The sequence below is a fragment of the Pteropus vampyrus genome, unplaced genomic scaffold, assembly GCF_000151845.1.
Source record: "Pteropus vampyrus isolate Shadow unplaced genomic scaffold, Pvam_2.0 Scaffold155, whole genome shotgun sequence".
NCBI lineage: Eukaryota > Metazoa > Chordata > Mammalia > Chiroptera > Pteropodidae > Pteropus > Pteropus vampyrus.
In genome coordinates this window covers 2,355,184-2,381,492 of record NW_011888936.1, presented here as the reverse complement: position 1 = coordinate 2,381,492, position 26,309 = coordinate 2,355,184, and the positions used below count along the sequence as shown (strand labels likewise).

The 26,309-nt window shown below is 34.0% G+C and overlaps 1 protein-coding gene across 4 annotated transcripts in view; it reads left to right on the top strand.

The window, feature by feature from the left end:
• Positions 1-26,309, top strand: part of PIBF1 (progesterone immunomodulatory binding factor 1) — a 152,077-nt gene that overhangs the window by 7,953 nt on the left and 117,815 nt on the right. For all 4 annotated transcript variants that reach the window (XR_002782643.1, XM_011369783.2, XM_011369782.2 and 1 more), the window contains exons 4-9: positions 2,156-2,354; positions 4,722-4,841; positions 15,480-15,613; positions 20,859-20,967; positions 21,198-21,379; positions 22,506-22,631. Coding sequence is in view for 3 of the 4 variants with exons in the window: in XM_011369783.2 (XP_011368085.1) it covers positions 2,156-2,354; positions 4,722-4,841; positions 15,480-15,613; positions 20,859-20,967; positions 21,198-21,379; positions 22,506-22,631 (870 nt within the window). In the remaining variant the exon portion in view is untranslated. The remainder of the gene's footprint in view (positions 1-2,155; positions 2,355-4,721; positions 4,842-15,479; positions 15,614-20,858; positions 20,968-21,197; positions 21,380-22,505; positions 22,632-26,309) is intronic.

The window sequence follows — 26,309 nt, the reverse complement described above, 5'->3', positions numbered from 1 at the left end:
AGGTCATGTGCTTATCAAAAGTCCATCGTGTTTACTCTCCAATATACCTATGCCAGTTGTAATTATTATATTTATATAAATTAATTAAAATTATATAAACAAATATGAGTACAAAAAAGATACATCATTTTTATGAAAACTAATGAATTCTTTGGAAAGATTCAATAAAAAAGTAACTAAAAATCAAATTAAGTATAAGCAAGACAGATTTAGAGATTAGGGGCAAAAATTAAACAAATTCGTAAAAAGTATCCTCTCACATTTCTTTTCAAGCATGTTTTAAGGTCTGCCATTGTAAAGAAATTGAAATTATGAACAATGATTTACACACACACACACACACACACACACAGAGTACCTCCATGTTTAAAAATATCTGGACCCCATGTAAATATTTGGCAAGTGAATGTTTCTATATTTTAGAGGTGAATGTGCAAAGCAGATATCTTTTTCCTTTATAAGATCTTACTATTTAACTGATATTTTAAAAAATTGTCTGACCACATTATTAGCCACTGTCACATTAGATGAGTGGCTCTCATACTTTTAGCATGCATCAGAACCACATGGAAGTCTTATTAGAAAAGATTGTTGGGTCTCCTCCTCTGGTTTGATTTGTGTTGGAGTCCTGAAAATTTGCATTTCTGCCAGGTTTGCAAGTGATGCTGATGCTCCTATTGGTTCGGGGATAACACTTTGAAAACCACTGCATTCAATAATAGGGCTGCTATTCTCATGCTTAAGACATTTATCCTAGTGAATGATGCTGAGAGGGTAGTTAGGCTATTGCGATAATCCTCTTGATAGCTGATAGAGGTAAAAAGTACTTGGATTCTGAATATATTGAAGGTAAAACCGATAGGATGCCCTAACGGATTAGATGTGGGGTTTAAGAGAAAAAAAAGAGCCAAAGATTGTGCTAACATCTTTGACCTGAATAAATGAAAGGTTGGAATTGCTAAGTGAAAGGGTGGAATCACTAAGTCAACTAAGTGAAAAACCACAGTGGAATTGGTTTGTGAGTGAATAGCAGTTTATTTTGGACATGTTAAATTAGAGTTGTCTGATTAGAAATCCATGTGGAGGTACATGAAAAGGCTGGTCCAGAGATTTCAATCTAGGAGTCATTTGAATATAGACAGCATTTAAGTCATGAGACTGGATAAATTCCCTAAGGCAGTGAATATAAACAGAAGAGAGGACCAGGTACTCCAGCATTAAGACAAACTAGAAAAGAAGACTGAGAAAGCACCATCAGTAAAATAGGAGAAAAATGGAGAGTATGCTGTCTTGGAAGCCAAGCAAATAAAGTGTATAAGGAAGGAGAGATTGGTTGTGTCAAGTGTAATTTGATTACAGATGAAAAGAACTGAGAATTAATCATTAGCAATATGGATGTCATTGGTGACCTTGAGATTTCAGTGAAGAGAGGGGAGTGAAAACCTGATTGGCATAGGTTTAAGAGGAAAAACGTTGGAGACGGTGAGTATAGACAACTTTTGATAAGTTTTCCTCCAAGGAGGAGCAAAGGGGTTAGAGAAATGGGATCAAAAGTTGCGTTATTGTTTGTTCATTTGTTTTAAGATAGGAGAAATAACAGCGTGTTTGATGTTGGTGAGAGTGATATAGGGAAGGGAAAAATCAAGTGTTCCCTTCCAGCTCAAAATCATTGGGTAGGCAACTGACAATAACAATGTCTATTATAACATGTATTCTTTGAGAGTGATGTACAGTTTACTGTTTTCATTACCTCATTGTTTGAATGAATACCTTATGGTGGTTCACTGGTGCCATTTTAAAGGGTTATAACTTGTAGTACCTGGATAAAGAGAAATGGAAATTATTTTAATGAATAGGGTCCAAAACAGATGTATAAGACTTAAACCTTAGGCAGAAGAAATATATTATATAATTTGAATTTTTGAAATTATTTTTTAAGAATATTCTCTATTTAATAATTTATGTGGCTATACATTTAGTAATTATTATAGAATTGTCATTTTATGTTTAACTGGTTAAGTAAATGAGCATTTAGCTAAAGTCAATATACCATTTAAGCTTTTCATTTTCTAGTTTCATGTTACCATAAAAAGATGATTCAGAAAATTAAGTCTTGAGAATTTTTTGAAGCTTGCCACAAATTCTCTTCTAACAGGAAATATCAAGAACTAATGAAACAAGAAATGGAAACTATTTTATTGAGACAGAAACAACTAGAAGAAACAAATCATCAGCTAAGAGAGAAAGCTGGAGATATTCGTCGAAATCTGCGTGACTTTGAGTTGACAGAAGAGCAATATATGAAACTCAAAGGTTTTCCCGAAGATCAGCTTTCTATTCCTGAATATGTATCTGTAAGTGTCTTGTATCGCTTTTTTAAAAACTGCATACGTTTTCAGACTAAAATTTGTCATTTATGTTGTTATAGCCATAACTTCTGAAGTACCCAATTATTTTATGGCCCTGATCTGAAGATGGCGGATGGTGTTCAGATCACCAAATTTTAAAGGGTCCTGACCACTGATCTCCGAAGTCAAGGAATAAATAGAGCTCCAAAGTTAATGGCTGCGTAGACTATAGAAATGAATTATTTTATCATAAACTGGTGGTTTGTAACATTCTTAACATGAAATATTATAGAGATAAACAACAGATAGGGAGTTGCCAGGGGTTAGGGATAGTAGAGGAGAGGGGAGTTCGTGTGATTACAAAGGGGTCGAATGAGGGAGGTCTGTGTGGGTCTAGTTCAGGATCTCCACTATAGAGTTGGTTACACACATCTACACATAGGATTGACCTTTGGTGTCAGCATGCCTTTACACTCTAAAACTCCCTGTGGTCCCCAGAGAGCTTTTGTTTTTATGGGCTATATCTATTAATATTTAGCATATTAGAAATTAAAATGGAGACATTTTTAAAACACAAGAATACTTAAGCGTATGTTCCATTAGCCGTTAAGGATGATCTCGTCACACATCATGTAGCCACTGGGAAACAAGAGTAAGAGAATGAACAAAACAGGCAAAAAATTTAAGTATTACTAGGGAAATAGTTTTGATCTTATGAATTCCCTGGAAAGGTCTCAGAGTGGTGGGGTGAGGAGCGAAGGGTCCCCAGAACACTCTTTGAGAACTGCTGGATTATGATATATAGGTCAAACGAGCAACAAAAAAAAGATGATATATAGATGCCATTTCACCTTTAGAGGCTGGAATTTTTCATCTGTGAAAGGGTTCATAATAATAATAGCGCCTTTCAATTGAAGTGATTATGAAGATTAACTGTGATTATGTTTGTTAAATGCGTAGCTCAGTCCTTAGGACATAGTAAACATAATAAATATTACCTATCATTTTGCTGGAGTGGTGATTGCTACTCTTAGTTCTCACATGGATAAGGTTTCCAGATTAATGACTTCCTACAAAATAGAGTGTTATTTTTTGTTCAGCTTTTTATTTAAACAAATATTTTTCTACCCAACATGTGCTGTCCAAAACAAATTAAATATCTTAAGTGCTGTCCTTGAGGTTTTATCCATAGCAGATATCAAGTATCCCATTATTTCAGTTTGCCCTCTGCCTTGTTAGTGTTCCTTGTCATACCCTTTGTTTTCTCAGGAGGTATTGTGCTAACGAGTTATTTATACACAGATGTATTATGTTGAGACCAACCTTAGCGCTTGCCTCTCAACAAATATGGTACTTTTGTAATACAGCAATATGTTAAGGTGTTTCAGACTGTCTACCCATATAATAAGTAGTCCCTAATTACCCTATATAATAAGTAGTCCCTAATTATCCTATATAATAAGTAGTCCCTAATTACCCTATGTAATAAGTAGTCCCTAATTACCCTATATAAAAAGTAGCCCCTAATTACCCTATTTTACTCATGGCTTCTTGGTTTTATAGGTACTTGTCAGTTGGAACACTTTACTAGGTTAATGCAGGCAAATTCCCCAAAGAGAATTATGAGTAGGAACGAGAGGTCTGAACTGAATGGAATTAGTGATATGAAAGATGCCTCCTGATTCATCCTGAATGTCTCTTCCAGTGCAGTGGTAGCAGTGAGTAGAGCTTCAGCAAGAGCCTAGGATGTAAGCTTATCAAAGTGACAGAAGTTCCTGGCCTCATGCTAGTGGAGCAACACAGATAGTAAATAGAAAGTAAAATATGTAGAATGTCATAAATGCTGCGGAGAAAAGTACAAGAGTCGAACAGGGACTGCTGCCACATGGGGATGCTATTTTAAATCAGGTTGGGGGAATCGGGGAGGGCTTGACTGATAAGGTGACATTAGATCACAGACCTGAGGACAGTGATCTAATGTCAAAGGAAACAATAACAGCAAAACTCTTGAACATTTGATGTGTTTAGGAAATAACAAGCATATAATGTTGAGTGAGCAGTAGTGGGAGATGAAGAGAAGAATATTGATAGAAGAGAAGAAAGAAAGACTGTCAAAGGTGGGGAGTTATAGATAATCTGAGCCTTGAGAGAACTGAATTGGAACATTAAGACTTAAAGTATCAGTCAGGTCAATTAATGACTGTCTTGTCTTAGTTTTATACAAATAAAAACTTTATTGTACAGGCATATAATCTGAAACTTCTTAACACTTTTATTACCTTTATTCCTTTTATTACTGATAATGGAGAGTCCTATAAATTAGCAAATTTCTATTGTAATTTGGGTTTTAAAACTGCTTATTATTTTTTAAAGATTCGGTTCTACGAACTAGTGGATCCATTAAAAAAGGAAATCTGTGAACTACAAGTTAAAAAGAATAACCTAGCAGAAGAATTAAGTGAAAACAAAAGCCAACTGAAACAACTGACAGAGGTTTGTATGATTTTGATCACTGGTGGCAAGAGGAGCCATATTTTTCTATAAGGAAATCCTCAAGGTTTGTGATAGAAATGTAAAAGTCCATGTTAGAAAAATAGGACTAGGGAATGCTGACTGCTGTGAGTCTTCATAAGTGGTGGGAAGGAGGTTAAATTGGAAAGTCATCTTAAAGATTGACAAAATAAATGCATGATATTGACCTGTAATCCACAGTTGAACATTTTGTTGTTGGAACTCTTTTTTGTTCTCAGTTCATACAGATTAGCCTTGTTTGTGATATGAAATGAGTTACTATCCACTCATCAGTCACTTTGTCTCTACATCAGATCAGTTAGCTCTCCTAATACTTGTTCAGAGCATGTGCCCTGATACTAGCATCATCCCCAGTAATGTGCATGATGCTACACTGGATGCTGGAGCAGTGAACACAAGAGATAATGTCTGCCTTTCTAGAGTTCAAATTTGAATAGAGTTAGAATCATGGATGATCTCTTGACACTCTCATTTTCTGTGTGACCTTGAACAACTCATTTATTGTTTCCCGTTCTGTCAAATGGAAAAAATAATGTTCATCCATTCATTTCATTGAATTGTCCATGTTTCTGTTTCAAAGGAAAAATGTGATTTTTAGTAAAGTTGCATGTAAATATTAATTTCGAGTCCTATTTCAAGCTTTTACAAAAGAGCTATTGTTCTGATAAAAATAATTATAATTTAATTTATGTTTCAGTGCTATAATTTGCTGCACTATTAGTGCTGGACAGAATCTACTTGTGTCATTAATATAGAGCCAGTATTATAGGCAAAATAAAGACTTAGCTTCCTTCCTCTCATAGGACTGAGGAAGCCCTCGGGAGCAATGCCAGAGAGGCAGACGTGCCTATACGAACACTACTACAGGGTTCTATGTACTGTGGGTGTTTTTCCTTCTGCTCACCTGCCACATCGTGCAGATAAATTGCACATTTAGAAAGATAGCTTTTAATTTTTAAAAAACTTGCATCTATAGTCAAAATAATAAAGGACAAAGTTACAAGGCCTCAGTTTGGCTACTAACTAATCTTGCTGCTTTGGGCAAATCATTTAATCTCTGTTATTTCTATAAAATGCCCAGGATGGTGGTGGTGGTGGCAGTACAAGGTTTATTGGGGACAAGACAGGAAGTTATCAGACTTGGTTCTGCAACACCTCATAGTGCCTCAGCATCCCTCAAGGACTTCTTGTTTTTGAGGAGGGCTGAAGGAGTTTGCCATCCTTGTTTATATCAAATCACCTCTTTCTTAATCACTTTTAACATTTAAGGATTCTAACAGTGGTTTCTCTTTCTTTGGGCTAAAAAAGAAAAAGAAAAGAGCTTAAAATCCAGAATTATTAATTAGTATGTGATATATTTTTATTCTGTGATAAAGCAAGTCTCTCTACTCTCGAGGGACTGGCATCGTATCCCAAACATTCCTTTGTTTCAACTTTGCTAACACTTTTTAGTATTTAACTGATAGGAAAGAAAAGATAATTAACAGATAGGATTCCTGAGTGTTTTTAATGCACAGATAACTCTTGAACTTAGAAACAGTTTTGTTCGTGAACCTGTGTTAGTCAGCGTTCCCAGAGAAACAACCAATAGGATACTATATACATATAGACAGATTTATTTTAAGGAATTGGCTGACATGATTATGGAGGCTTGATGAGTGCAGAATCTGATGAGTTAGATTGGCAGGCTGGTGATTCAGGGAAAAGTTATAGTTTAAATCCAAAAATAGTTTGCTGTCAGCATTCCTTCTTGCCTAAGGGAGGTCAGCCTTTATTCTAGTAAGGCCTTCAGCTGATTGAGTCAGTGCACTCTGAGTAAAGCAGATTACTCTCCACATCATGGAGATTTAAATGTCGATGTCATCTAAAAAAAAAAAAAACCTCACAGAAACATCTGAAATAATGTTAATATATAAAATTAACCATCACAGACTCCTTCCATATGCAGATTTGTTTCTTAAAAGTTTATCACTTCTTAGCTGAAATACAATCCTCTGTCTTAAACTATTTTCTAAATTTAATAACAATATAAACAATTGAATCACAATTAGAAAAAAAGAATTAAGCAATCTCTTATCTACTTAATAAAAGATCTTGGAAATTCAGAGACTATGATTGACATGATAGAATTACTTTTACATTAAAGCCACCCATAAAGTTTGGTTCTTGTGCTCTGTCAAGGACCTAGTACAGGTCAACTCACCCAACATTGAGAAAAAAATAAACTGAATATTTTTATTTTATTTTTCATAAGAGTTTATTTGAGCCGAACTGATAATATATACCAAGAAGTAAGATCTCTAATGCTCTATAAACTGAATATTTTTAAATTAAAAGCCAAATCAGCAAAGAATTTTTATATAAGTATATAGTAAATAGTAAACAGTAAATATTAATATTTAATATTAAAAGATTGCTGGCTAGGTTAACAGATTGGTTAGTTACAATATGCAAATGAAGGAGGCAAAAACTACAAAGAAGGAAAGAAAGTCTGTATGTGTCCAGGCAGCAGATGTTCCAGCAGCAGGTGCTCCAGTTTGTTTAGGGCTCCAAGATTTTTTGAGCGGAGTTCAGCAACAGCTTTAGTAACTTAATAGCAACTCTGGGAACTGAGGCAGAAGACGTGCATAGGCTACACTTTCTTAATAGCCTCTTGACTCTATTTTAAGGGACTCTTAGCAGTGTTTATTCCATTCTACTTTCTCTGTTATCACAACTCCATAGTGGTTTACTAAGGAAAACTAAGTAACTATTTATTAGCTATGTCTCTTGAGTTTTGAGACTGGGGATTAGGAAAATAAAACTTTCCACCAAGAATTTTCAGTATTGACTTTGTCTTTTCAAAGCGGTCTTAATTTTTTTCTTTCACCACATGGTGGCAGCATCTATCTATCTATTTCTTCATCCAGTTTTGGGCTACTCAGAAAATCTTGGCATTTTTGACCTAGAGGCCAGAGTATTACATTGAGTTACCATATTTTCATTTACAGCCCTTAATTCATATCAATTGCTTTAAACCAATCAAATACTATTTTTTCCTAATATAATGCAGTAGATCTATAACTGGGAGAGAGAATTATAAAAACCAAAACTTTTCTGGCATGACATGTAGTAGTCTTCACATCACAGGTATCACAGTTATTGCATTGATTTCGTAATTATACCCTACAAAAACATTCAAGATGTTAAAGCCCTACAATTACAAAATTAATTCTGCTTTTGTTCATATAATCTACTAGTTCATGGCAGATAGGAGTTGAAACTGTTTTAGAAATTTAACAATATAATTTCTGACCTTTGAAAAAGAAGTCACTCTTCCTGAAATGCCAATTTTAGTGAATTTCTGGGATCCTCTACCATTTTTTCCCACATCTTTAGTTTTTTTGGGGACTAATATCTAGATGCTAACACTGAAAAACAGGGTTCATCTTTCAAGTTTAGAGTTTGTTTGTAAGTGTCAATAACATAGTCTATTGCATATTTGGAACTGTATTATGTACCTGAGCTTAGGTTTCAAGTTTAGAGTTTGTTTATAAGTGTCAGTAACATAGTCTATTGCATATTTTGAGCTGTATTATGTACACGAGCTTAGGTATGCTACTTAGTGTTTTCATAGTGCTATTTATTCCCTGTTTATGAAATCTCTTTACAGCAGGTCAGAATTTTGGCCCAGACTTTGTTGCTAAGCAATGTGCAACTGTTTTGCTATTTCAGAGTTTTTTCAGCATGCTTCTTTCATTTTAAAGAAAGAAATGTTAACGATACTATATAGGGCATTAATGAGTCTGCGCTTGATAAAGCTGTTAAGTTTCATGAGGAAATGGTGAAATCTTTTTCTCTTATGAGAACTGGTAACTAAGAAGCAAAAAGTGTTCAAGATAACTTCCTTGTTTAGAAACCTAGTTATATTTATTGAGAAAAGTCCTGCAATATTACCTTGAGTCATGAGTCTCATTTTTAGTCATATATGAGTAATCTAGTTAATTTTATTTGTATGAAAATGAGGTATTTTATTAATGGTACATATTATTCACATTTTTATATTTCAGGGAATATTAACTTGTTTTCTGAAGTTTTTTTATTTTCTCCAACTTGTGAGAATTCTGAGTGAATTCTTACCTTCCCAAACCATTTCTTTTCATTTACTAAACTGCAAACCAATGTAAACTAATTCTGATTTGAACCGTTGACCCCGAACTAACTAAGCTAATTGTTACTATATCCCATTTCCAATTTCCTTAGCTGCTCTGACTCTCCACAGGCAGGAGATCACTTCATTTATTAAAGATTTATTTTGACACATAGGTTGCCACTCTCTTCTCAGTTTACATGGTGTGAGAAACAAAAGATTTAAACGATGCTTAGAAATTATATCTAAAGTAAATGCCTTTCAGTTTACACAGCTGCTGTTTGAAATGAGCCTATTTGATTTCATCTTTGAGTAATTTTTTTACATTTTGTAGAAAACATTAAGATTTGATGTTATTTTGTCAAATGATTTTTTAAATGTGTATTTAAGGAATAATTGTAGTAATTGCCTTAAAGGAGAGTAGTCCCAAATTAATTGTGATTTATACATGTGCCATAGTTGAACCCATAAAATTTACAACTAAAGTTCTTTTAACATCCTCGTCAACAAATAATAATATTAACTTCTAATTTATGGTTTTATGGTTTCCACAGAATAGATTTCTTGGGAGATAGGAACTTAAAATTAAGAAAAGAATGAACTATGTATGAACTCAAAAGCCTAGATTCTAGCTCTAGCTCTGCCAGCTCTGAAATCCTGGACAAATCATTTAACACCTCTAGGCCTTAATGATCTATCTCAAAAATAAGAAAAGGCAATAGATTATCTCCAGGATATCTTTTATCTATGAAATTCTATAAATCTAAAGTACTTAACTACTGATGTGTAGAAGCAATAGGCTTGGGAGGGAAAGGCATCTCATTATGAATAAGAAAAGTCTATTAAGCTGATAACTTTACCAAAACACTCTATGATGTAAAGTTTTGAGGTTTTTTTTATGTCGAACAGTTGAGAAATAAATATATCGAGTAAAAAAAGTGAGTGTCTGTTCACTGCCCTCCTTCTGTCCTGCTCCCTTCCCCTTCGATGTGTCTCTGAGACCCACCTCTCCATGCCAGATACCAGCCTCCCTGCAGAACCCTCCCATTAACATTTCCTGGTTTGAAGCCTCTTGTTTTCCTGTTTAAAAATGTTTCTGTAACATATAGAAGAAATTTTAATTGACTTTTCATAAATAAACACACCTGGTTAACTACCACCCAGATCAAGAAATGGAAGCTCCTTTTATGCTCTTTCTTAAAATCTTTGAGAAAACTTTGCATATATGTTGCATACATATCATCGTTTCAGATGAGGTATTTTATTTATAGGTTTATAATAATCATTAATTTCAATTGGAGAAGTGATAATTTATTAAATACCAGTTTTTAAAGTCACTTTTCCTTTGTCTTGAGCTAATTATTTTAAATATGCATAGTCCACTGGTATTTTAACATTAGTTCATTCTGCAAACATTTTCAGTGCATCTACTAAAGGTTACTGGGTGTACAGAGATGAGGAGCTACAGGTTTTCAAGGAGCTCTAGGTCTTAAGTGAGTGCGGGGAAAGGTGAGGTTGTCATTGTCAAGGAGGACCAGCTTAAGGTTCATGGATTCTAAAATGAACCTAGGTATATGGAGAATTTCTTGAATAGTTTTGTTCTCTGAATCCAGTTTGGCTGCCTTGTGAAATGATTCTCTCCAGTAAGCGGACTTTTCATTTATTTAATCATTCAGATTTCCATTTACATCTGCATGACTACAGAAAACATGAAGTATGTAAGCTAGTAACACATAAGAAAATTGCAGTAAGATGGTAATGAAACCTTGTATTCATCTTAACATGTTTCCAATGGAAAATGTTTTGTTTTGAATGTTTATTTGTTTATTGTTCAGTTTATTACTTTTCACTTGATTAAATGTTTTTTTGTTGTATTAAACCATGTATGTTACAGCTTAACAATAAAAATATGAATTTTTTTGTGAGCAGTTAGGCTCCCAAATTTAAAAAAGTAAGATACCCATAAAAAAAAAAAAAAAAAAAAGGTGAAACAAGAAAACATGCAATTATAATACCAGGTTTACTATTTTTAGCCTCTTATTTCTTTGTGTGAATAAGTTAGGAGATTGAAATGAAAACATTAATTCTGGCAGTCAAAATCAGTTCCATTCTAGATATATAAAAAAACTGGCAACGGTTGAAATCCTCTCTTAGTCTTTATTTTTCCTGTGTAATTTTTAAAATTATTATTATAAAAGGAGATTGAGATTTGCTGTTAAGCCATTTACTATTATATAGTAACTTTCTGTTAGAAAGGGCTGATGACTGGGAATTTTGTGTGTCCCTTTATGTTTGAAAGGTTGTTTTTTTAACTTCTTTTGTTTTAGTCTATTTAATGTCCTCTTTTGCTCCTTTCAACAAACATTAATTGCAAACCTATATAATAAGCAGAGTACTAGGTACTAAGATTATGGAAAACCTTAAAATTTTCCTTCTGCTGTGGAAGGCAAGTAGTGGCTGCTTACAGCACATAGGATATGTTTTCTGACAGATGTAAGAACCAGGTGCTGTGGAAAATATAAGAAGGACATCTGAGTCAGATTTGGGGCTTGGAGTCTTCCCACATAAGTTGATGTTGAGTTTTAAGGCAGAGAAGAATGCATAGGAATAATATAAAAATAGACTTGTCTACTCTCTTTAGCCTTAACCTCAAAGTTCTACACAGTCATTGAGTTTGGTTCATTTTCAGAGAAGATGCTATTTTTCCTATTTTCCAGTGTTATGCTTTAATCTGTTTTAGTTGCTAATAGTGAAGTAGATTTTTTTTCAAAATATAAAAGTAATCATTTTATTTAAGGGGAAATTTTTCAGGTGAAAAGAAAAGTGTTGGTAGAATATATACCTTCCTGTGCTGAACTTCAGTTTATACTTGGTCTTATGGTTTTTATAGTTAAAGATAATTTATATACCTGTATATAAACACGTATGTAATGTGTGTATGTGTGTGTTCATATCTCCTTAGGAATTGCTCTCCGATCTAGGAGTTTATACCCCATATAGTAATTGTCTTAAAGGAGAGGAGTCTAAAATTAATTATGATTTATGCATATGCCATAATTGAACCCCCAAAATTTGCAACTAAAGTTCTTTTAACGGCCTGAGCAAAGGTGAGGGTTATGTGCTAGCTAAGGTTGTGAAGCTTCCAGAACTAGCAGAGATGGACCAGGGCCAAGTGCTGATGTTCTCTTAGATCTTTATAGTTTCAGATCTTGGCATTTGCACACTCACAAAACCCCATTTCTTTGGGCATTGATGCTCTCTAGATACCTCACCTTATAACCTTTCTCATTTTCAGACAACTGGGACATTCTCCTTTCTTAAGTGAATCCCTTGCTATAGATTTAGTCATCCATTTCACCTTAGCTCCTGGCCTTGGTTACTTCTGTGGTTCACCCACAGCCATGGCCTTGCATTTTATTCATCTTCTCATCTTTAGTGATTGTCTCTTATGTTGAGAACTTAGTCTTATAGTCACATTCTGCTCCTTGTCACCCAGACTGATTCACTTGTGAAGTTACCAGTTCAGGCTGGTCGCTGAACATATTACTTCCTATATTTCTGTGTGTCTTAATCATCTGCTTCCAACTTATATTTAACAGCATTTCCCATCTATATATTTGTTTACCAATCTTTAAATTTATTTTCTCTCTTTATCATGGTATCAGTCTTAAACCTTTCTCTTGCCGGTGTTCTCTAATTCTTCCCCAGCCGTTTTTTTTTTTGAAACCCTGCCTGACAGAAATCTCACTCCTCATTTGTCCAGCTGAGCACCACTGGATAAAATCCCATAGGCACGAGCAAGCACTATAAGTTTATTGATATCAACCTCAAATGGACCCACACAGTTGTGCTAAACTTCATTTTTTTCTGGTCCTCTCATTTTTCACAGAGGTTATTTTAGGCATTCGTCATTCTGTTCACATCTCTAGCTTTCCACTTTCTTTCTCACTATCAGCAGACGACTTGGTATTCCATTTCACAGACAGTGGAAATCCTCAGACGAAACTCCCACAGTTTCCTACCACCAATCCTACAAACATATTTATATCTGCATTCATTTTGGTCTGTTTGTTTGTTTGTTTGTTATTGTTTATAGTGGGAAGAATTTCACTTTCAAGGAGTGGAAAAAAAATATGCCTTTAGAAATCAAGTGGTTAATATAAATATGTGAAGCAATAGGGTAAGGAGTGGTTCTAAGGCTTATAGCAAGGACGTCAAACATCCTTGATATCTAAGGACATCAAACTTAAGTTTTTAATATAGGTATACCTCGTTTTATTACGCTTTGCTTTGTGCCTCACTGATTTTGCATTTTTTATAAATTAAGATTTGTGGCAATCCTGCATTGAACAAATCTATCAGCTCCATTTTTCCAACAACGTTTGCTTACTTCATATCTCTGTGTCACATTTTGGTAATTCTCACAATATTTCAAACTTTTTCATTGTGATATTTGTTATGGTGATCTGTGACCACTTATCTTTGATGTTATAAGACTATTATAATTGTTTTAGGGTACCACAAACCACACCCATGTTAACCAGTGAACTTAACTGAACAACAAAACCTGAATGACAGCATATCTGTTTATAACATGGTTTACTGAATATTATGTCATTGTTTAGACCTGCTGCTCAGAAAAAAAGATTCCTTGCAATATATTTCTACTTATTTGATCAACCAAGAGCTCAGATGGAGATGTGCAATGAGAACAATGTTGTTTTCATTCCTGCTAACACAATATCCATTCTGCAGCCTATGGATCAATGAGAAATTCCGACTTTCAAGTCTTATTATTTAAGAAATATATTTCTTAAGGCTATAGCTGCTATAGATAGTGATTCCTCTGATAAAGCTGGGCAACGTAAATTGAGAACTTGGAAAGAATTCACCATACTTGATGCCATTGAGAAAGTTCGTGATTCATGGGAAGAGGTCAAAATAACAACATTAACAGGAGTTTGGAAGAAGTTAATTCCAACTCTCGTGAATGACAGCAGTGAAAGTAGCAAGAGAACTAGAATTAGAAGTGGAGCCTGAAGATATGACTGAATTGCTGTAATCTCATGATAAAACTTGAATGGATGAGGAGTTTCCTCTTATGGGTGAGCAAAGAAAGTAGTTTCTTAAAATGATGATGGAGTACCCTCCTCTGTAACCCTATAATAAATATCATAGTAACATTCTGTTCTCATGGAGAATATCAGTGTGGAAGAAGAACATAATACTACACCAAAGTAAAACACATCGAATATAGTTTTCTTGTCTAGCCCTTTGATAGAAATTTGGGGGCCAAGATTTCAAAGTTGTGTTTGATAGTTTAAAAAGGACAAAAACAGTGTCTTACTCATCTTGGTATCTACAGTGCCTATCCCAGGACCAGTCACATAAAAATAATTCACTCAGTATTTGTGGAATGAATGTGACCACACTTAGCTGGTCAGTGACTTGAGAAAGAGTGACTTGGGACAGGATATATTCAACATGACAGGTTCTGGGGTGGAGTTGACAGTTGCTTGCAAGATCTGATAAGTTGTAAGAAAAATAAGTAGGAACTCCCATCGTTGTGTCATGTTTTTCCTCCCTATTTCTGATTCATTTATTTCTTAATTTGTTCAAAAACATTTATTTCCTTCTTACTGTATACCAAATAATGTGTAAAGTGATGGAGATCCAGTGGTGAATAAGACAAAGATGTTTACATTCTGGTGAGGTATATAGAAAATTAATTTGATGGCACAGTGAGATTCGTGCTCTGGAGGAGGCAAATAATCAGATACTGTGTAGCTATTCAGACAGTAGGAACAGGTTAGAGAAAGCCTGGTGCATTTAGAGAACTTCAGATCTTCACTGGTGTTAGAGGGTGAAGTGTGAACATGAGAAATGGTGAGAAATGAGGCTCGTAATAAGCAGGGCCAGGTTGTGATTTTAAGGTTTTCACTTCTACGCCTCTCCCATAGCTCTCCAATTCCTTTCTACTGGTCTGGTGAGTAGAGGGAGCATCAGGGTAGAAATATGTTCCAAGTACCACAATTTTTTTTTTTTCTGAATATCACCACTGACACTGCATAATTAATGTCTTCACTAACTATGTCATTGAAGACATTTGATATTCAAGTGGTTCTTTGTCTCTAAATTATGAAACTCTTCAAGAACAGAGGATGTTAAAAACATCATTTGGCATTGGTAGTCATTTTATGTACTATTCTAGTAACCAAGGCATGGTTGTACTATTTTTTTTTTTTTTTCTGTGAAAAACAGAGCTCAAGTTTTAAACAACTTTAAAAAACTACTATGTGATTTATGATTACCTTTGAGTAGAGAAAAATTACTAGGTAGAAAAATTACTAAGTAGAAAAATTGAGGATTTTTTTTTAATTACGAGGATATTCACAGCTTAACAGAACTCAATACAGAATTTGGTCAGGTATGTTTAGTTTGACATGTTTTATTATTGTTTGGGTTTATAGAGTTATGAGGAAGATCGAAGAAACTACTCTGAGCTTCAAATTAGATGTCAACGTTTGGCCTTAGAATTAGCAGACACAAAACAGTTAATTCAGCAAGGTGACTACCGCCAGGAGAACTATGATAAAGTCAAAAGGTAAGTGGTTAAGATGGCTACAGTAGTTTTTCTTATTTTTAGTATGCATCAAAGTCACCTGAATTTTTACCATCGACATTGTTAATTCTGCTTTGTACAGTCGTGTGCCACTTAACCAGGGTACATTCTGAGAAATGTGTCATAGGGCAGTTTCATCTTTGTGCGAACGTCATAGAGTGCAAACCTAAATGGTATAGCCTAGTGCTGTAATTGTATGCACTATACTTTCATACAACTGGCAGTGCTGTAGGCTTGTTTATACCAGCATTACCACAAACATGTATATGTTGCGTTAGTATGTATGGGTTTGATGTCATTGGACAAGAGGAATTCTGTAGCTCCATTATAATCTTATGGGACTCTCATCGTATATGTGGTCTGTCGTACCAAAACGTCTTTATGTGCCATATGACTATACCTTATTCTATTTCTGTCTCCGTGTCTGGAGTTTTGACTTCTCTAGAATGTCATATAGTTGGAATTACACAGTTTACAGTCTTTTCAGACAGGCCTCTTTCAATTAGTAATATGCATTTAAGTTTCCTCCTATCTTTTCATGGCTTGATAGCTTATTTCTTTTCAGCACTGAATAATATTCCATATCTAGACTTTCCAGTTTATTTATCCATACACCTACTCAGGGACGTCTTGGTTGCTTTCAAGTTTTGGCAGTTATGAATGAGGCTGCTATAAATATCTATGCACCAGTTTTTGTGTGAACATAAATTTTCAACACCTTTCAATAAATACCAAGGAGCACGATCATACAGTAGGAGTATGTTTAGTTTTGTAAGAAACTTCGAAACTTTCCCAAAGTAGCTTGTACCATTTTTCATTTTCATCAACAATGAATGAGAATTCCTTTTGCTCTACGCACATGCCAGTATTTGATGTTGTCAGTGTTCTGGATTTGGGCCATTCTGTTAGATGCTTAGGAGTAACTCACTGTTATTTTAATTTGCATTTCTCTGATGACATATGTTTGGAGCATCTTTTCATGTGCTTATTTGCCATCTGCATGTCTTCTCTGGTGAGATAGCTGTTAAGATTTTTGGTTCGTTTTTTAATTGGGTTGTATGTTTTCTTACTGTTGAGTTTAAAGAGTTCTTTGTATGTTTTGAATCATAGTCCTTTATCAGATATGTCTTTGGCAAATATTTTCTTCCAGTCTTTGGCTTATCTTTTTATTTTCCTGACATATACTTTATTCTTCATTACATAGAAGTGTAGAGTTTGGGCACTTTGTTGGGTTTAAATTGTATTTTCATATCAATCGTTTTAATTTTATTTAGAAGTTGCTGCTGTCTTTTAAAAGGTAATATCTTAGAAGCTAGGAACCCAGTAAAATCCCATGTATATACATATGTTTTAAATTTTACTTAAAGATTATTTTTATTTTATGAAATCAATTTAAATACTTGATAGTTTTATTTGAAGTTTTTTCAGCTATTCCTTTCTGACAGAAGGCACACACACTTTCAAAAACAGTCACTGCTTAGCAGCTATTGCAAATAACTTTCCTTTTACAGGAATATGCTTTTATGTTATTTGTGCGTTAATGAACCACTCCATAACTGTATGTGCCTAGGTAAATCTCTTATCCATTCTAAGCCGAAGTTTTGTCATCTGAGATAGTGCTAATACAAATAACTGCACTATATAAAGTAAGAAAATCAAAGAAAAATTTATGAGATCTTTATTTATAAATTTGCACAGAGAGTAAGAAATATCACCCTAATTATTCACTGCTATATCTGCGTCAACTACAATAATTCTTGAAATATACTAGTCACTCAGTGAATATTTTTTTAATGAATGAGCACTGTAAATTGTATAATACAATAAGTAAATCTGCAAAGATTTGGGGATATAACTTTTGTGCTCCTACTCCCAGCATGACTGACATGCAATATTTATTATTGTGTCAATATATAATAATTACTGGAGCTTGAAATCATGAGAGTTCTACTCAATGCACTCTTAAATAAAACTAGATTTCAAAAGACTCATTTTCAAAATGAAGCAGATTATGATGGTAAAATAATACTTTGAGTTGGTGTTTTGATGTCTTCTCTACCACTATAAATGTGTAGTAATAATATATAAATTATGAGAAGAGAAAACGAAAAAGCATAATCATCAGAATAATGCAGAGTGGCCATGAATTAAAGTTAAATGAACTAAGTTGAGTCATGACTTGATAATTTTTGAAGCCAGGTGATAAGAGCACAGGGGTTCATTATAGTGTGTGTGTATGTGTGTGTGTGTGCGCGCGTGTGTGTGTGCGTGTGTGTGTGTGTGTGTGTGTGTGTGTGTGTGTGTGTGTGACTGACTGTGTGGGAGGGGTATTTTCTATAATGAAAAATGAGGAAAGAAAAAAATGTAGCCCTGACCAAAAACGTAAACATCTTCATGTGCTAGAAATGGAACAGAAAAACAAACAAGCAACAGGGGCTCAAACTATAAATCCTTTGGTTCACTCAATAGAAAAAATGGATTTAAAGAAAAAAGGATCTGGTCACAAAAATATAAAATAAATTGGGGAGGAAAATCACTTTTCTGTTCTTCATAAGTTCTCACAAATATGCAAAAGGAAACGGGTATGGATGTTAACTGCATCATTACTAGAAAGAATTCAAATGCTTTTCAACAGCAGAATAGAAAATAAATTGTGATCTATTTCTATAGTGTAATTCTGTGTAGCAGTTAAAATCATTAAGATAGTTCTGAATGTATGTGGATAAGTCAAATACATAATACTAAATTTTAAAAAGCAAAATGCATGAGTCTATTTTTTATTTTTTAAAGCAGCTTCTTAACTTTATGGCATAATATAAGGTTCTCGGGTTTATTTTGTAATTTCATTGCTTTAGCCCTTTCTCTAAGATGTCTTGGTTTCTTATAGTGGGGAATATTACTCAGATTATTAATATCTGGGTACTGGTCATTGTTTCTAGGTCCTTTCAGTAGGCAAAGGCAGTGAGGGAAGAGGGAAGATGGCTTAACACACTATGGATAAGAGCGTACTTAATTCCAATTCAGCGTGATAATAGCTAGTTTGAAGGGGCTCTGACTGGCCACATGTGGCGCAACTTAAATATCAAGATGAGTATTAACAAAAATGGGTTACTTAATTGAATAGAATAAGAATTTTTAAGTACATGCTAATAATAAACACGAGCTTTATAGAATGCAAACCAGCAAATATATATGCACATTAGAATTATCATTTTCTAACTTCATAATACTGTTTAATTCAGAATCATCAATGGAAGCTAAAACCATTGGGTAAAAGTATGTCAGGGAACAGAATATTTATACAATTTCAGAGTATGTCACCACCGATTACTTATTAATTGCAAAAGACAAAACGGTACCTTTATAGAGAACTTTGGCAGATACCACATTGAGCAAATGATCAAAATCACTATCACCAACCATGGGATAAAGTAACACCATGTGCCTCTTTATGTGCTATACTGAGAACACATTGTCACTTATGTGATTCTCCTGCCCAAAGTGCTGAACTTGGATCTAATCATAAGGAAATATCAGACAAATGAAAATTGAGCAACATTCCATAAAACTGTTGGCTTCTGATCTGTAAAAAAAGTCGGTGTCGTACAAGACAGTGAAAGGCTAAGGAACTGTTCAAGGTTAAAGGAGACCAAAGACTCATAACATTCAGATGCAATGCATGATAATACATTGGATCCTGGAACAGGGAAAAAATTTCCATAAAAGACATTTTTGAGACAAGAAAAAAATTTGAAACTAGATTATGTATTAGATATTGTATTAGGGCTAAGTCTCCTGAATTTGATAATTATACTCTGATTATATAAGAGAATATATTTAATCTTATGAAATTCACAGTGAATTTTTTAGGAATAAAGGGTACTAATGTCTACATATAACTCAAATAGTTGAGAGGGGAAAAAATGCACGTTTGTGTGTATGTTTGTATATATATATGTATACATGTATGTATCTGTATGTATTCATATATATTCATTTACAGATAGAGACAACAGAGACTATGACAAAATAGTAAATAATACAAAGTAAATATGACAAAATGTTAACAGTTGTCGAGTAAAAGTAAAAACATATATAGAAACACTAAATTCATCAGTTTATCTGGGAAACGATATAGGCATAGTGAGGAAAATATAGGGAACTTCAAGTTTATTCATAGTATTCTATCTTTTTAAAAAACAAAACTTTAATGTTAATATAAACATGGTAACTTATGTCAACTATAGATAGCAAGTTCATGAAACTTTTTCTATATCATACTTTATAATTATTGTTTACAAAAAAAATAGTACAGGGAACATGATCATTACCTCGTAAGAATAAAAACGTTTGTATATAAAAGCGCAGAATACTTAAAAGTAATATGTACCAGAGTATTAATACTGTTAGACATCTTTAGTAAGTGGGTTTATGGATGATTGTTATGTTTTAACTTATCCTTTGCTCACTTTTCTTCAGTATATATAATACTTTGTTAATCAGAAGAAAAAAAAAGTCTAAATGAGTTACTGAATAATGAAACAAAAATAAGTTTTAATAGCCCTCTCCATGGAAATGCCAGGTCAGTAGATGAAATAAAGTACAAAGGAACTGATTCTGAGTGGAGAGGTTAAGAGTAAGTAAATTTATTTCTCTGCTCATTTTTTAAGAAACCTGTTGTAGGTGTGGTCCACTCCTTGGTTTTTACTGTTTAGGAGAAAGAGCTGGTCTCAATATGGAAAGTAGAATCTCTGAGTAATCAGAACCAATTTGTGAATGAAAGAGTCACAAGAATTCCTGCCTGTGTGTCTGCTGGCTACCTGAGTGATGAGTTAAGGCCTTTATGATATGGAACTGAAAGCCTAGAGCCAGGTATAAATTCTTTAAAAATTTTGGCTTCAAGATAAGATTGAAGATGATTAGTGAAAAGATACCATATTGTGCCTTAGAAAGTTTTATTATTTACTTTACTGACTAGTGCAGTTTGTGTATTTATTTTTTAATGATGGTAAATTCATATGTATGTATCTGAACAAGGTCCTTCTGAATTTGAAGGACCTTGTTTATTGTTTATAGAATGACGCTAAAGCACCACTGCTAGTATCTCTGTTCAGTTTTCTGTAACATAGTCAACAGTTTTTAAATGTTCATTGTAAAAAGGGCTATAAAATTTACATATGTATTTGAATTTTATTTTACTAAAAATAAATGTATTTGAATGTTTTAGTGAACGTGATGCACTTGAACAGGAAATAATGGAGTTAAGAAGAAAACATGAAATACTTGAAGTCTCTCACATAAATCAAGCTAAAGAAAGAAATGAATTATCAAAAGAGGTAAGCTTATAGAGTCACTTGTATTTTATTGTACAGTGTGATTGTGGACATAGCCCAGGGCAGAATTGTGGAAGGGACATTGGTTTCTTTTTGATATAGTTGCCAGGAAGAAGGTACTTTTAGTAGCGTTTGGATGAAAAATTGCAAGGTAAGAATGAGCCCTTTGTATGAAAGAAAACAATACAGTAAACCTTGAAAAGTAAGAACACTCTGTCTCTCTGTGTATGTAGGTAGCCAACTTAGAGCAGACTGTTACTTTACTACAAAAGGATAAAGAATATCTCAATCGCCAAAACATGGAGCTTAGTGTTCGCTGTGCCCACGAAGAGGATCGCCTTGAAAGACTTCAGGCTCAACTTGAGGAAGCCAAAAAGGCTAGAGAAGAGATGTATGAAAAATATGTAGCATCCAGGCAAGATTTTCATTGTTTTCCATATAAATAGATATAAATTAACACCAGCTTCTTTGAGGGAACTCCTGGCTTTGGGGAAGAATAGCGATTTTTTTCATATCTATAAGATGATGTTAAGATTATAGTTCATTTTGTTTACTTATAAGATATTCTAATCGATTTTTTTTCTTAACATGTGATTTTTCCAACAACCAAAAGCCTATTTCTTTTAGGTATTACTATTTTTATTTTTTTTCATTACGACATAACCTTTTTAATTCCCTATAACTGACATCGCTACATAAGTATTTTTGAAAGAAAGGGTATAAAAGTATCTCTATAGAAGTATCTTTTTAGAAAAAAAAACTAATCCTGTGGAACCTGATTACTCTGACCTTTTCTTAACTGTATGAAACATAAAAAGATGAGGAGACAGCACCGCATACTGTTTTAAGGCACAGGCTCTGGAATCAGATGCCTGCATCTCAATCCTGTCTTCTCTCCAACTGGATGTATAAATTATTAGAGTTCCTTTATACTAATAGCCCTTATAATCCTTCAGTTATTTATTTTTAGCAGCACATCAAAAACTAAAACAAATTCTAAATTTTATACTTTAAGACTTCACACATTCATAACTTTTTCCCTACCCTGTGGCATTTTCATTAGTTTGTACTCCTGCTAATGCCTTACGTAACGCTCTGACTTTGCTAAGAGATCACAATGGCTGTGGTTGTGTTTAGAAGGAAAGGTTTTGTAGAGTCAATGAGAATCATTTTTTAAAAATATTTGTCAATCTGTAACATACCAGATTATATTTCTAGATGAAGGACATTCCATGTGCATCAGTTTTCAAGTCTCTAGCCATATACATTAAAAACTATCAGTAAAATATTTTTGAAAATCAATAATTATTCAACATGAGTTAACTTTTTGTGTAGTAATCAAGCCTTAAAAGCAAACTTTAGATGGAACAAGTTTGGAATAGTATTTTTAGAAACTATAAAACTTTATATCTAATAGCTATGTCTTTCAAGTAACATTGTATTTAGAGCATATTTGACATATTAGAATCTTACATGAAAGGCAAAAACTTCTTTCTTTACCAAAAAGAAAATTTATGGATATTCTTTTTGATTCCTTGCAGAGACCATTATAAAACAGAATATGAAAATAAACTATATAATGAACTGGAACAAATCAAATTGAAAACTAATCAAGAAATTGATCAACTTCGAAGTGCCTCTAGGGAAATGTATGAACGGGAAAACAGGTAAAGAAAAAAAAAGGAAATTTGAGTAATATTTCTGTTTATTTGAAGCTTATAGTTTTTTTGAAATTAAACTATTTCTGTGACATAATATCTATTTTAATACATTAAATAAAATTTGCCATAAATCTAAATATAATGGAATATTAAGTTCTAAGGTCTTCGATAACTAGGTTAGAACAGGGTTTATTGGGCCTTAGGCCTCTTGACTCTGGTGTTCCCATTCTCCCTTTATTACCTGGTAACTTGTCTTTCTGCCTTTAGCTCAGTTCAGATCGAGGACAGAGATGAAAAGGAAATTGGAAAGTACTAACAGATCAGTACTTCTGCCCTATAACTGTGCCTAAAATCTCCAGGAAATTTTTAATAACTAGAATAATAATATGAAATATTGCATATGCCTCATTTAGTTGCTGACTCTGAAAAACATCATGTAAGATCATCTTGAAGGAGAATTATTTTTTTTTTTATGCAGTTACTTTCAGATATGTATATGTTAGGTTCCTTTAGTGATTGGCAGTATTAGAAGAAAGTAAATTCTTCTTATTTCAATAACAGTTATTTTTATCTACCATCATTATAGTTCATATGGCTTTTGAAAGTTTATATTGTGAGAAATTATTTGGAAATTGACTTAATCATCATAGTAGTTTATCAGCACTGATTTGAGTATATGATATTTTGATTTTTGTCAACAAGCAAGAATTTAAATCAGACTAAGGTTGATGTTAGAAAAGTTTACATCTGAGCTCTCAGAGCAATAAATTCACTTATTTAGCAAATATATTTTGAGACCCACCATGTGCCAGATGCCATAAAGTGGTGGCTCTACCTTTACAAAGCTGGAATTCTAATGGAAAATAAAAACAAGTAAAGAAAAAATGATAAGTATGCTGATAATGGAGAAAACAACAGGATATACAAGATGTGAGTACATAGACTCAAGGTGTTTATAACCCAGCCTTGGGAGGAATCAGGGAAGACTTCATAGAGAGAGAAATACCTATGCTAACACCTACATGATGACAAGACTATGAGTTAGAGGAGGGAAGGAAATTGGGGGAATAAATGTATAGTGTGTATAAAAACCTTGGAGGCAAGACAAAAATGAAGCTTTCTAAACAAACAAAATAATTAAGTAGGGCAAGAACATAGACTGAGGGGGAGGGAATTGTAAGAGGAAACCGATCCAAATCAAGACTAGTGGGGAACAACTGAAAAATTTTAAGAAAATGCACGATATCATCTGATTTTATATAAAAAGACCACTATGCAATGTGGAGAATAGATCAGAGAAGTATAAGGCTATAGACAGGCCACTTTTAGAGTTTGTTTCCATTATCAAGATGAGAAGGATGATGGAATTAATGGCAGTAGAGATGAAGAGAAATGGGCCAGGCCAAAACATGTTCAGGAGGTAGAATCAACAGGATTTATCACTAGATTGGATTGGAGAGTGGTAAGAATTTAAGGATTTCACAGGTTCGTTCATTTGTCTATCTTTCCATCCTTCCATCCTTCCTTCCTCCTTTCCTTTCTCCCTCCCCTCTTCCTTCCCTTCAAGTTTCAGGGGTACAACATCCGTATGCACTACAAAGTGATCACCCCCAAAAGTCTAGTTAGTATTCATCAACACCAGGTTTCCCAGTTGATCAGCTTTGTGGATGGTGATGCAGTTTTCAAAACATTAAGGGAAAAAAGACTTTAATCGGAAAACATGATAAATTTAGTTTAGTTTTATTTGAAATCCTGAGATATGCACATAGAAAAGTTGACTACATAAGGTTCTGAATCGCAGGAGAAAAATGTGGACATGAGCTAGACCTGTGGCACAGGTGATACTATTTCTGTTTTACAAATACATACTTTTAGTCCTGTGGTTCAATTCTATTATGGATTTTATAGCTTTTATTGACTGAGGTAATAGCCTTAAAATTTATGGACTTATTTTCATGATAACATGCATGATTATTTCCAAACAATTCATATAATCACAAACTTTGATATGTATGCATTTTGAGAATTTCCTGATTTTTCAGTTTTTATTGTTGCCACTGGGTTTTTTCTTTTTAATTCTTTAAAATGCATCCCATTGTAACATAAATTTAGATAAATTAGCCCCCGTTCTCTAAAATGGTTAGTAGAGGTAGGTTGGGAAACAGCTGACAGACCCATTTCTGGAAGCTGAGAAGCTGAAAGCAGGTTTCCTTTTCTCTACTGTTGTTCTGACTCTATATCTACATCAAAATGGATGCCACCTAATCAGGAGATTCCTGGAATTAGGGCCACTGTCCTGAAAGCCCCAGCCAGCCACAAGACCCAGAATGCCCCCAGTGGATTTTGACGCTAGAGTGGACAGTTGCCACCAGGTGGTGCCAAACTACAGCCTGGGCTGAATGATTTTGAATTGCAGGGCGACTCCTAGCCAGCTAGTGTATAAGCTCACCTTTATCATTTTATTAACCTCACAATAATCCAACCCTGTATTTTGTGTGGCCGAATCTTTCTGAATCACAGTTTCCTCATTCTGGCAGGATTTAACTATAGTCAGAGTGTATGTCCTACTAATCTTTTACAAGGTTAAAATAAATTGTAAATTACTTTTTTTTTGAAATCTTACAACTTAAAATAATTTTAAAAAGGATCTTAGTATTCCATGTTGTAAAACAGAAGATTCAGAAAACAAAAGTTTACATTTTTAGATACTTTTATGTCTGGACAGATTAATCACTTACTTTGAACTTAGGTGTATAATTGTGTCATGTACTTATATTTTATCAAGGTGTGCTGCTACAACATGAAGTGAATAGATGAAGTATTTACACTTGCATATTTGTGCTTAGTCTCTTTACCTCTCCCCTAATAAACATTTTTAGCAGAAAGTTAAATAAGATTAGAGAAATTTGGTTTGCTTTCTATATTTGGGGGGATGGTAAGAAAGTGCCTTTTATTTTCTCTCAAATGTAGAAAAGAGAGATGAAACTCATGCCATCCGTATTGGTTTCTGCCCATGCAGTCAGTCATACCAGTAGTTTGTAAAGTTTTAAGGGATTGAGAGGGAAGAGAAAGAGAGTAGAAGAAATAAAGACTTGAGAAAATACAGAGATAAGCAAAGAAGGAACTTGTGAACTTGGGTACATTAAAAATACTGTGTAGTAGTCTCCCCTTATCCACAGGAGGATAATATGCATGACCACCAGTGATGCCTGAAACTGTGGATTGTACCAAACCCTCTATATACTATGTTTATTCCTATACGTACATTCCTTTTCACTTAAAGGAAGCATTTGACAGCTTTGCTTTGGTGTATCTACATTGCCAGCATCACTACTCTTGCCCTTTGCGGCCATTGTTAAACAAAAGGGTTTCTTGAACACCAGCGCTACATTTCCACAGTAGTGGATCTGGTAAGTAACTGGGTGACTAACAGGCAGGGGAGCACGTGCAGCAGGTAGACACTGCACAAAGCAATGGTTCATGTCCCTGCAGGATGAAGCAGGACAGCACAAGATGTCATCATGCTACTCAGAAAGGCGTACAATTTAAAGCGTATGAATTGTTTATTTCTGGAATTTTTCATTTAATGTTTTCAGACTGCAGTTGACTGGGTAACTGAAACCACAGATAAGGAAGGACTACTGTCGTTGAAATTATAACGTTTGTGTATGCTTTGGCTCAATC